This window comes from Chiloscyllium punctatum, chromosome 14 (genome assembly GCF_047496795.1).
Source record: "Chiloscyllium punctatum isolate Juve2018m chromosome 14, sChiPun1.3, whole genome shotgun sequence".
Lineage (NCBI taxonomy): Eukaryota > Metazoa > Chordata > Chondrichthyes > Orectolobiformes > Hemiscylliidae > Chiloscyllium > Chiloscyllium punctatum.
The window spans coordinates 32,945,504-32,957,698 of NC_092752.1; the positions used below are offsets into that span (position 1 = coordinate 32,945,504).

General features: G+C 40.5%; 1 protein-coding gene across 1 annotated transcript in view; it reads right to left on the reverse strand.

Annotated features, from left to right (window-relative positions):
* Positions 1 to 12,195, reverse strand: part of LOC140485457 (uncharacterized) — a 91,518-nt gene that overhangs the window by 10,179 nt on the left and 69,144 nt on the right. The window contains exon 7 of the mRNA XM_072583660.1: positions 1,453 to 1,625. Coding sequence (XP_072439761.1) covers positions 1,453 to 1,625 — 173 coding nt within the window. The remainder of the gene's footprint in view (positions 1 to 1,452; positions 1,626 to 12,195) is intronic.

The window sequence follows — 12,195 nt, forward strand, 5'->3', positions numbered from 1 at the left end:
GGCCACCTCTCACTCTCTTTCTGCTATGCAAGTTGCCTCATATCAAAGCTCATGGACAACAATGCTTGTTATTGCATGCATCATATCTCATATCAAAAATTTTTCTCTACGTCATCCTCCTAACACATAACCCTTTCTGTTCTCTGCACTTCTTACTCAATCACTGGAAAAAGCTCACCACTTCTCCTGGTTCTACCCTGTAGGGATGTGATAAAGACAGAGTTGGATAAAGGTGCAGAAAGGCAAGCAGTGAGCTGCTGCTGCCAAGTAAGTGCTCTGACTTTCATATCGGAAATTAATGCTGTCTAGATTCTCAGGAAATTGGAATTGGAAGTTGTATAGAAATGAGGTGAGTTGGGCTATTAATAAGATGCATATGCACGGAAAAGAGGTAGTTGCTATTTATTAGCAAAATTCTAAACTTGCCATTTAAGTTGAAAATCAGAAAATTATTTTCTCAGTGTTGAGTTTGTGATTTTATCATTTTCATAGCATTTTCCCAAGTCTCTTGATGTTTCCCACATTACCTAAGGGAATGGAAAATTCTACCCATAGAAACTTTACATCATAGAAAAGGGTAACATTGCCCATTATGTCTGTGCTCATCCAAAAATGAGCCATTCTCTCTAATTTACGAAATCATTGATGGCCAATTATATCCAAAAATAAACATATACAAAACAAATTACAAAGCGTTTCTGAACTGTTTTGAGTGTAGGTCAATTAGTAAGTTGAACTTACTCTTATTGAGAATTCCGCCAAAATTTCGCGGCTAGATTGTTACTTGATTGTAAAATGAAAGAGAATTTAACATTTCAGACACGTTAACCACATGAAAGAGCATCACGACCAAGGTCCAAAGCTTGCATCTTGAATCAAATGTTTATTTTTGATTGGTTATCCATCAGAAGGTTATCTATATTTTTTTGTTCACACCATCGCCACCACCCTATCTTAATGTCTGCTCTCTATGGAATTCTCATGAGCAGATCTCGAGTTGTGAGAATAAAGTCTGAATTTCCAGTGAAGATTGTGTTTGGGATGAGAGATGGGCAAGGCTGCCAACTGTCTGGTGGCACTCGCCATCCTGAGCAGTGGATTGTTTGGGGTAGTGTTAGTGGGGTGGTGCTGATTTTCAATATTGGGAAAAGATCCTGGAGCAGCAGTGGCCCTGGCTAACTTTGTGGAACCTAGAAACCTAGGAACATGAAAAGAAAATTGTCAATTAAAAAAGGGAAACGAGATGGAAGGTAGAGAGGAAAAAATATGGATTAGGGAACAGATGACTGAGCGGGTGGAGGGTAGGTAGAGGACAGTAATATTGTCCTGTTCTTATATTCAAATCTATTCTTTAAAGAAAAGGAATCCAAAAGAACGGAATAACGAAGCATATATTTTAAACTTAAATGACATATATATTCAAAAATATAATTGAAATGAAGATCACTGTACCTGTTTCTGTAGCCTACGTCATTATAGATGTAAGGGCAGTAATGGTCAAAGCACCTCACACAACGGTTAGTAACATGACAATGCTTAGACCGTAGTGGCTTCACAAGGTGACAAGTATGGCACAGCCTGTTCAGAGGATTCTTTCCCTGTTTCCATTCGTCAGAATAAACTGCCTGAAAAAAGAAATGTCCATGATTACAAGATCAAAAGCAAATACTGATGGAAACTACAATCTAAATACACAGCATGTCCATTGGCATCTGTAAGGAGAAAAGACAGATAAACTTTTTGGACTTAAGATCCTTCCTTAGAACATTAAAACTTCCAATTTCTCTTCACAAACGTTGATGAAAATATTGTGTTCTTCCAGAATTTTGTGTTTCTTTCAAACTTTCCATTTAAATTTTACTTTTTTATGCAATATATATTCCTGTTAAAGTGAAGGGTAAGGCTGGTAAGAGTAGAGAACAATGGATGAATAAGGATATTGAGGCTCTGGTCAAGAATAAGAAGGAATCATATATTAGGTATAGACAACTGGGATCAAGTGAATTTCTTGAAGAGTATTAGGGGTGTAGGGACATTCTTAAGAAGGAAATTAGGAGGGCCAAAAGGGACATGTGATTGCATTGGCAGGTAAGATTAAAGATAATCCATAGACATTCTACAAGTATATTAAGACAAAAGAGCATCCAGGGACAGAATAGGGTCCCTTAAAGAATGACATGAAGTGAGAGAGAAACTAAACAAATATTTCACATCAGTTTTTACTGCAGAGAATAAAATGGAGTCTAGGGAACTTTGGGAAATAAACATTGATGTCTTGGGAAAACAAAAAGTGCTGGAAGTCTTAAAAAAACGTCGATAAATCTCCTGGACCTGATCAAATGTATCCCGGGACGTTGTGGGAAGTTAGGGAAGAAATTGTGGGTCTGTAGCAGAGATGTTTGTATCATCTACTGCCAGGGGTGAGGTGTCAGAGGACTGGAGGGTGACTAATACTGTGCCTTTATTTAATGAATCCTGTAAGGAGAAGTTGGGTACTATAGACCTGTGAGTCTGACATCCATGGTGGGTAAGTTGTTGAAGGGGATTCTGAGAGATAGGATTTACATGCATGTGGTGAGACAAGGACTGATTAGGAATAGTCAGCATGGCTTTGTGTGTGGGAAATAATGTCTCACAAACTTGATTGAGTTTTTTGACAATGTAACCAAAAAGGTTGATGAATGGTAGACGTTGTCTACTTGGAGTTTAATAAAGCCTTTAGTCCACATGGTAGACTAATTAGTAAAGTTAGATCACATGGGATTCAGGGAGAGCTTGCCAACTGGATACAAAATTGACAGTAGGAGGCCAAGGGTGGTGGTGGAGGTTGTTTTTCAGACTGGAGGCCTGTGACCAGCAGTGTTCCACAGGGATTGGTACTGGGTCCACACTTGTTTGTCAATTACACAAATGATTTGGATGAGAGGTTAGGAAACATGGGTAGTAAGTTTGCAGATGACATCAAAATTGGTGGTATTGTTGACAGTTTAGAAGGTTATCTAAGATTACAAAGGGGTCTTGTCAATTGGGCCAGTGGGCTGAGAAGTGGCAGAAAAAAATTAATTTTAATAAATGTGAGGCATTGCATTTTGGTAAAATGAACAAGGACAGAACTTATACAGTTAATGGTAGGGTCCTGGATAGTGTTGTCAAACAGAGAGACCTAGGGGTTCAGGTACATAGTTCTTTGAAAGTTGCATCACAGGTAGACATGATAGTTAAGGAGGAGGTTAGCATGCTTGCCTTCATTGCTTTGACTATTGAGTAAGGGAGTTGGGATGTCTTGTTGAGGTTTTACAGAATGCTGGTGAGGCCACTTTTAGAATACTGTGTACAGTTCTGATCACACTGCTATTAGAAGGATATCATTCAGTTGGAGAAGATTAAGAAAAGATTTACCAGAATTTTTCTGGGACTAGAGGGTTTGAATTACAAGGATGGGCTGGGCCTTTTATCACTAGAGTATAGGAGGTTGAGAGGTAGCCTTATAGAGGTTATATAAAATCATATGGGGCATAGATAAGATGATTGGCAAAGGTTTTTCCCCTCAGTTAGGGAGGTTTAAAACTAGCAGGCATATTTTAAGGTGAGAGGAGAAAGATTTAAAAGAGACTGAGGGGCAACTTTTTCACACAGAGGGTGGTTCATATGTAGAATGAACTGCCAGAGGAACTGGTCGATGCGGGTAGAGTTACAAAATTTTGAAAACATCAGGACAGATTCATTTGAATAGGGATAGTTTAGAGAGATGTGGGCAAATACAGGAAAGTGGGACTAGTTTAGTTTGGAAAATTTGATTGGCCTGACTAGTTAGACTGAATGGTCTGTTTCCATGACTCTGTGATTTTAACAAAGAAAGAAAATTTCTCAATTTTTTATACTGGCAAACTTTGAACAAAATTCAACTAAGTTAATCTACAGTAACATTGGGGATAATCTTGCAATCCTGGAGGCAAAATGCCTGGAAGTGAATTTAATTAAGTGGGTTGGTGGTAAACCAGAACCCCCATTACATCTTGTCTTAATTAAGTTCTGTGGTGAAGGTCCAAGCTTCCTGTCTCACCATCAAATGAGACCTTTAATTGGTGAATTAGTTATCACTTGATGGCTTTATTCAGCTTGGGTTGTGTTGTGTATTTGATAAGTATGGTAGACTGTCACTTTAAAGAGACTAATCATGTGACATCATTAGTCATTTTGGGCAGGGAACAGCTCATTCTAACTTTACAGCTTGTAAAGTGAACACTTCTTGAATGTTTCTGCCTCTTGATCCTTCTTGAAAAGTAACAGAATGCAATTACATTCAGTATCTGGTGGGTGTGAAGGTGCTGACATCCCTGAATGTTTAACTAGTGCTGGTAGGTTGTTATTTTGTGGGGAATGGGCTGGGGGTTGTCCCTTGATCTGTACTAATTTTGCATAAATATGGGATTTGGATCTAGTGCTAAGGGTTAGTTACTGAGCAGGGGTCAAGACAACCTTTTTACAAGGGGTCTTTTGAGGGCTACTTTTTAATTTTTGGGAAATCCTTTCTTAGTTTTCAGAGCCTCCCTTTTCATTCTTGTTAATTCATTTCTTAGGTAATCCAATCGTGTAACATTACCTTTGGTATTCATGTTGATGTATGATATATTTAGGCTCACATCGAAGCAGAATTATAATTAAGCGAAGTCCTCAAGTATTGTCAACTCTCCATGAAATTTAAAGTCACAAAACACAATGAAAACATTAATTTCTTAGACATTGCAGCATTTAAAATTAGCACAAGACAGCAATATAGGTTAACAACAAAAGTTTTTCCAAAGTAACTGAACACATCCCTACACACAAAACAATACCATCTTCCTAAACATGTAAGGTCACAGCTAATGAGTTTCCACTGCCAATGCATGAGTCTGGAAGATTTTAGCTGGGTAGTTATAATTGCATCTGAGCTCTGAATCTCAGATTTAAATCAAACAATTGACAATGTATTCATTACAATAACATCTTGTGCAACCTTTCCCCATGTGGAGCCAAAAGCTAGAGATTCCATATTAATTGTCATGTGATTCATTACTCTGGTAACTTCAAACTTTCGTTGAGTAGTCTTTTATTGACAGGTTTGAAAATGTTCTGTCTCTCCTTACCCTTGCTGCCTCCTTCTCACCCCACTCCCACTTACAGATTTGTCTCTTTCAATCCCTTCTATCAATCTCCTTCTTGTCTCTCACTTTGTTTGGAGCCTCTTCCCCCACAATCACCTCTTGCAGGTTTTTATTCCCCTCCCAATGTCTTCTTGCAGCTTTGTTTTCTGTCTAGGTCACTAATTTGAGAGACAACCAGCCTGTGATTGGAGGAAAAGTTTCGCACAGATTCTAGCATTTCTACTTAAGGGACTGACTTTTCTCTGGTTATTCTGTGACTGGCAACTCCAGGTGAGCAGCACTTTCTAGTCTAGGACCCTAATTTTTGTTGAAAGTCTGCAGCCAGCCAAACGTATTTTTGATTTTTGGAAGATACAATAAGTTTCTCTGCTTGATATATCACAGGTTTCCCTCCTGGAACCTCTCCTATTTCACACTTTGTCACACAGCACAGTGAAATTATCTTTAAATTAAATATGCAATCACTATCCATTAAATTATTCCACACAATAGAATAAAGATGATGAGAGAGCACCAACAGATGGTGATTCTGAACAATCACATTTAGGCTGTTTATATGATTGGGAATTTCAGTGAACAATCCCATGTGTACTGCTGTAGGAACATTCTGAACAAGTGGTTATACAGGCATACAGCATGGAAACACACCTTTTAGTTCAACCAGTCTATGCCGAACATAATCTCGAACTAAACTAATTCCACTTGCCTGCTCCTGGCCCATATCCCTCCAAACCTTTCCTATTCGTGGATCTATCCAAATGTCTTTTAAATGTTACAACTGTGTCCATATCTATCACTTCCTCAAGAAGTTCATTCCAAATGCAAACCACCCCCGTGTTTAAAAAAAAATGGCCCTTATGACTTTTTGAAGGTGAGAGGAGAGATTTTAAAATATGCCCCCTGGTCTTGAAATCCTTCACCCTTGGGAAAAGACACCTGCCATTAATCCAATCTCTAACCCTAATGATTTTATAAACCTCTATAAGGTCACTTCTCAACTTCTTACACTTCAGTGAAAAAAAGTCCCAGCCTATAAGTGGTGGAGGCTGGTACAATTGCAACATTTAAGAGGCATTTGGATGGGTAAATGAATAGGAAGGGTTTGGAGGGATATGGCCTGGGTGCTGACAGGTGGGACTAAAGTGGGTTGGGATATCTGGTTGGCATGGACAGGTTGGACAGAAGGGTTTGTTTCCATGCTGTACATCTCTATGACTCTAACCAACCTTTCTTTATAACTCAAACCTTCCATACTTGGCAACATCCTGGTAAATCTCTTCTAAATCTCTCCAATTTAATAATATCCTTCCTATAACTGGGTGACCAAAAATGGACGCAGTACTCCAGACAAGGCGTCACCAGTGTACGGTACAATCTCAACATGACTTCCCAACTCCTACACTCAAAGTACTCAACAATGAAGGTAAACCTGCCAAGCAGCTTTTTAAACACCCTGACTTATGTGATGCAAATTTCAAAGAATTATGTACCTGCACCCCTAGGTCTGCCTGTTCAACAACACTAGCCAAGGGCCTACCATTAATTGTATAAGTCCTGCCCCTGTCTGTTTTACCAAAATGCAATACCTCACATTTAACCAGACTGAACTCCATCTGCCATTTTTCAACCATTGACCCATTTAATCAAGATCCCTTTGTAAACTTAGAAAACCTTCTTCACTGTCTACTATGCCACCAATTTTGGCATCATCCACAAACTTATTAACCATGCCTCCTACATTCTTATCCAAATCATTTCTGTAAATGACAAACAAACTATCCCAGAGGGAGAAGAAACATTATGAACTCCTCCAAAGTTCATCTTGTACAGAAAGATCGTGGCTAACCTGTACCCTAACATTATTTACCGACCGACACTCAATATCCCTTGGTATTCTTGACTATCAAAACTTTATAATTTCCAGTCCTGGACAGTTCAATTGACCCATTGTTTAACCTTGTAGTGAAAGAGAGATCCACGTTAAGAAGTACATATTTTTTTGCACTCACAAATGGCATACAGCACTAATTTTAAAACATTGTTTTGGATGCTCTCCATAAAGGAGAGCAAGAGCACCCATTTTACAGGGGTTTAACAGTTACAACAAGGGCTACTTTTGCACCCCAAAGGCATCTAAAAGTCACCTGACCTAAATCTGGATTGGAAGACATCCCTGGTGACCATTTAAAACTGGAATTGGTTGTCTTATTTTTTTAAGTATCGTGTTTGAAAAAAGCGTTAGAACTTCTCTACCCAAAAGGTAGTTTGGAGCAGGAGCCAGGTTAACTCTGCGGAAGATTCTTCCGAGGCTGCTACAGCAGTAGCAACTGATGTCTGTAAATGATCAGTTCAAATCAGATGATTTAAAAGGTCCATTCCTGTGAGACAAAAAAACTTGAGCTCCACGGGGTGACACACGTGGCTTGCACGGTTAATATCACTGAGATCCAAGGCCCAATTTCAGATCATCCTTAGGTCTCTTGATTAGGGAAGCACTTGTATGCAATGACAACAACTAATATTTAGAATGTGCTTTTAATGTAATAAAATATCTAAAAGTGCTTCACAGAGCCATTATCAAATTACGTTTGACACTGAGCCTCATAAGGAGATATTGGGCAAATGTTGCAGATCCTACTTACAGGTTTAGCTATTGACAAGAATCCCAAGGCATTGGGTAGACGTGTGTGCAATTGAAGCATACATCCAAGCCATGGGCTCTGTCATAACTCAGGTGGGTGAGGTTGAAGAGATTGGTGACAGTCCTGGAGAGGGAGAATCGGGAGAGCACTCGGTGGATGCATGGTTTGAATACAAACATTCAGACCATCGTTGTTATGTAGAAACACAGAAAATAGGCATAGGAGTAGGCAATTCGGACCTTTGGACCTGCACCACCATTCAATATGACCACGGCTGATCATGCAATCTCAGTATCCTATTCCTACTTTCTCTCCATAACTCTTAATCACTTTAGCCGCAAGGTCCATGTCCAGCTCCTCTTGAAGATATCTAATGAGCTGGTCCCAACAGCTTCCTGTGGTAGAGAATTCCACAGGTTCACAACTCTGAGTGAAGAAACTCTTCCTCATCTCAGTCCTTATTCACAGGTGTGACCTCTAGTTCCCCAACATCAGGAATATTCTACCCACATCTAGTTGTCCAGTCCCATCAGGATTTAATATGTTCGATGAGATTTCCTCTCATTCTAAATTCCAGCCAATACAAGCCTAGTTAATCCAATCTTTTCGCATATATCTGTTCTGCCATCTCAGGAATCAGTCTGATGAATTCCCTCAATAGCAAGAATGTCCTTCCTCAGATCAGGAGACCTAAACTGCACACAATAGTCATGGTGTGGCCTCACCAAGGCCCTGAATAACTGCAGCAAGACATCCATACTCAGATACTCAAATCGTCGCACTATGAAGGGCAGCATACCATTAGCTTTCGTCACTGCCAGCTGCACCTATATGCCAACCTTCAGCGATTGTTCCACCATGACACTCAGATCTCATTGCACCTCATCTTCTCCTAAACTGCCAGCATTCAGGTATAATCTGCCTTCCTGTATTTGTGACCAAATTGGATAACCTCACATTTATTTGCATTATATTGCATTTGCCAAGTATGTGCCCATTCAGCCAGACTACCCAAGTCACCCTGCAACCTCTTAGCATCCTCCCCACAGCACACACTGCCACTCAACTTGGAGTCATCTGGAAATTTGGAGATATGGCATTCAATTCCTTCATCCAAATTGTTAATGTATATTGTGAACTATTACCTCATTGCAGCAATGGACTATCTCAGGTCAGTGGTATTCACGGACACCCCTCAAGGTGCACCTCCATCCATAGGAATCAGAGAGAGGTGCTATTGAGTTTCTCCGTACCTCTGCCAGTGACCTGAACTCCATCAGCAAACAGCTCCCTCATTGGCGATGGACCGCCTTAGTTTTCTGATACGTTTTGGGTAACAAGCTACTAAAGGACTACTAATGGTCATCAAAGGCCATTGGGCATCGAGATCAACAGATTGCCCAGGTCAAATCACTGATTCTAGGAATCCACAGCACTAGGGACTGATGACATTATTGTTTAACAATAATATGTTGCTGTTCCATTAAAATGTGTCTGTGCTTCCATTATTATTTGATGTATTTATTGGAGGCAGAAACACCCATCAACATGTTTGCAAGTGGCATTGTGTCTTGAAGTAACGTACAGAATATTTCACAAGCTTTAAAAGGCCTATGCAAGTGATTTATTGGAGAATATATGACTTCTACAGCTAAAGAAGAAATATTAGCTGCTGTTCCTCAATGTAGAGCAAGGTACCAGAAGAATAGAGGGATATGGTTTTCTCCGGCATCCCTGGCATCTATCTCTAACCTTCTGGTTTTGGCAGCAGGGAGATGTTCTTGTTCTCCTTTCAGCTTAGTTTCCCTGTTCTCATCAGATGAGGTTTGTGCCTTCTCTTTGTCCTCTGTTCAGATTGAGATTCACATTGCTTTGCATTACCAGGTTACACCGTTTGTAAATTACTGATGCTCTGTGGACCATTGCTGGTTCAATTTGTACGGCTTGCCCTGACCAGTCAAACCTCAATCACCAAATATCTATCCATGTAGCTGTGATTGTGGAATGAAGAAATATTACAGCTGTGAGTTATGAAGACTTTAGTATCATGGCTGCTGCCTGGAAAGTGTGCACACACGTGCATAATGCATGATAATCACATACAATGTGTAGGTTGACTGAATAAAAATATTTCCTGTTTATGACCGCTTTCACTGATCTCATAAAGATTTGATAGTCATATGGGTGCAGCTAAGGACATCTTGCACATGTGGATAACCTATCATGGTAACAAATCCCATGGATCTTTCAGCTGGCAATCATTGGTTGTATGATCTGATTAGTCACATGAACGTCTGAACAGCATACTGGTGACCTCCTTTACACATTTGGGAGTGGCTGCCTGTGACATCCAACATGTATAAGACCATGAATATGGAGAATTAAATCTTTCAGCCCATTGAATCTGCTCCGCATCTGATCATGGCTGATATGTTTCTCAACCTCATTCTCATGCTTTCTCCCTGTAACCTTTGATCCCCTTACTAACCAAGAAGCTATCTATCCCTCTTTTAAATACACTAAATGATTTGGCTTCCACAGCCCTCTGTGGCAATAAATTTTACAGAAAAACACCCTGAAGAAATTCCTCCTCACTTCAGTTCTAAAGGGTTGTCCCTTCACTCTAGGGCTGTGCCCTTGGGCCCTAGGGTCTCATATCAGTGAAAACATTTCCATGTCCACTTTATCCATGCCTCGCAATATTTTGTCAGTTTCAATGAGATCATCCCTCATCTTCCTAAACTCCATGAAGTACAGACCCAGAGTCCTTAGTTGCTCCTCATATGACAAGTCCTTCACCTCAGGATCAATTCTTGTAAACCTCCTCTGGACGCCTTCCAAGGCCAACACATCCTTCCTTGAATACAGGGCCCCAAACTGCTTACAATATTTTCGAATCCTGTCTGACCAGAGCCTTATACAGCCTTCGTAGTACATCGCTGCTCTTTTATTCGAGCCTTCTCAAAATGAATACTATCATTGCATTTGCCTTTTTAACTGCCAACTGAACATGCATGTAAACATTAAAAGAATCCTGAACTAGAGCTCCTCATTCCCTTTGTGCTTCAGATTTCTGAAGCATTTCCTCACTTATGCCTCTATTCTTCCTACCAAAGTACATAACCTCACACATCCCCACATTAATGGGCGGCATGGTGGCACAGTGGTTAGCACTGCTGCCTCACAGCGCTGGAGACCCGGGTTCGTTTCCCGCCTCAGGCGACTGATTGTGTGGAGTTTGCACGTTCTCCCCGTGTCTGCGTGGGTTTCCTCCGGGTGCTCCGGTTTCCTCCCACAGTCCAAAGATGTGCAGGTCAGGTGAATTGGCCATGCTAAATTGCCCGTAGTGTTAGGTAAGGGGTAGATGTAGATGTAGATGTACATGTAGGGGTATGGGTGGGTTAGCTTCGGCGGGGCGGTGTGGACTTGTTGGGCCGAAGGGCCTGTTTCCACACTGTAAGTAATCTAATCTAATCTATATTCCATCTGCCACTTGTTTATCCATTCTCCTAGCCTGTCCAAATCCTTCTGTTGCATCCCCGCCTCCTAAGTACTTCATGTTCCTCCACTGATCTTTGTGTCATCTGCAAACTTAACAACAATACTCTCATTCCTTTGTCCACATTGTTAATGAATGATATGAATAATTGTGATCCCAACTATGTCCCCTGCAAAAGTCAGCTAGTCACTGGCTGCCATCTTGAAAATGACTCCTTAATCCCCATTGTCTGCCATCTGCCAGTCAGCCAATCCTTTATCCATGCCAGTACCTTGTCCCTAACATAATTGATTCTTATCTAAATTGGCAGCCTCCTGTGCAGCAGATTGTCAAAGATTTTCTGGAAATCCAAATAGATCATTCCCTGACTGTCCTTTGGTTAACTTGCTCATTAATTCCTCAAAAAATTTAAATGGATTTGTCAGGCATAACCTCCCCTTGACAAAGCCACACTGATTCAGCCCTATTTTACCATGCACTCCGAAATATGCCACAATTTATCCTAATAATAGACTCTAAAATCTTATAAATGACCAAGGTCAGGTTAACTGACTTTCTCTTCCTTCATTAGCCATTTGCTGCTTCTCTCTCCCTCTTTGACTGTTACAATAGCTATTTTAATTCTCTTGCACCCTCCTGGAATCCAGTGATTCCTGAGAGATCACCATTAATGCCTTCACAATCTGCTCAGCTATTTCCTTTAGAACTGTGGGGTGTAGTCCACCTGGTCCATGTGATTTATTCACCTTCAGACCTTTCAACTTTCCCAGCATTTTCTCCTCAGTGATGGTCACAATGCTCACCTCTGGTAGGCTGCGGGTATCTACTACTGTGAAAACTGATGCAAAAGTGCTGTTCCGACAGCACTTCTTTGTTTCTTATTACTACCTCTCCAGCCTATGACTGG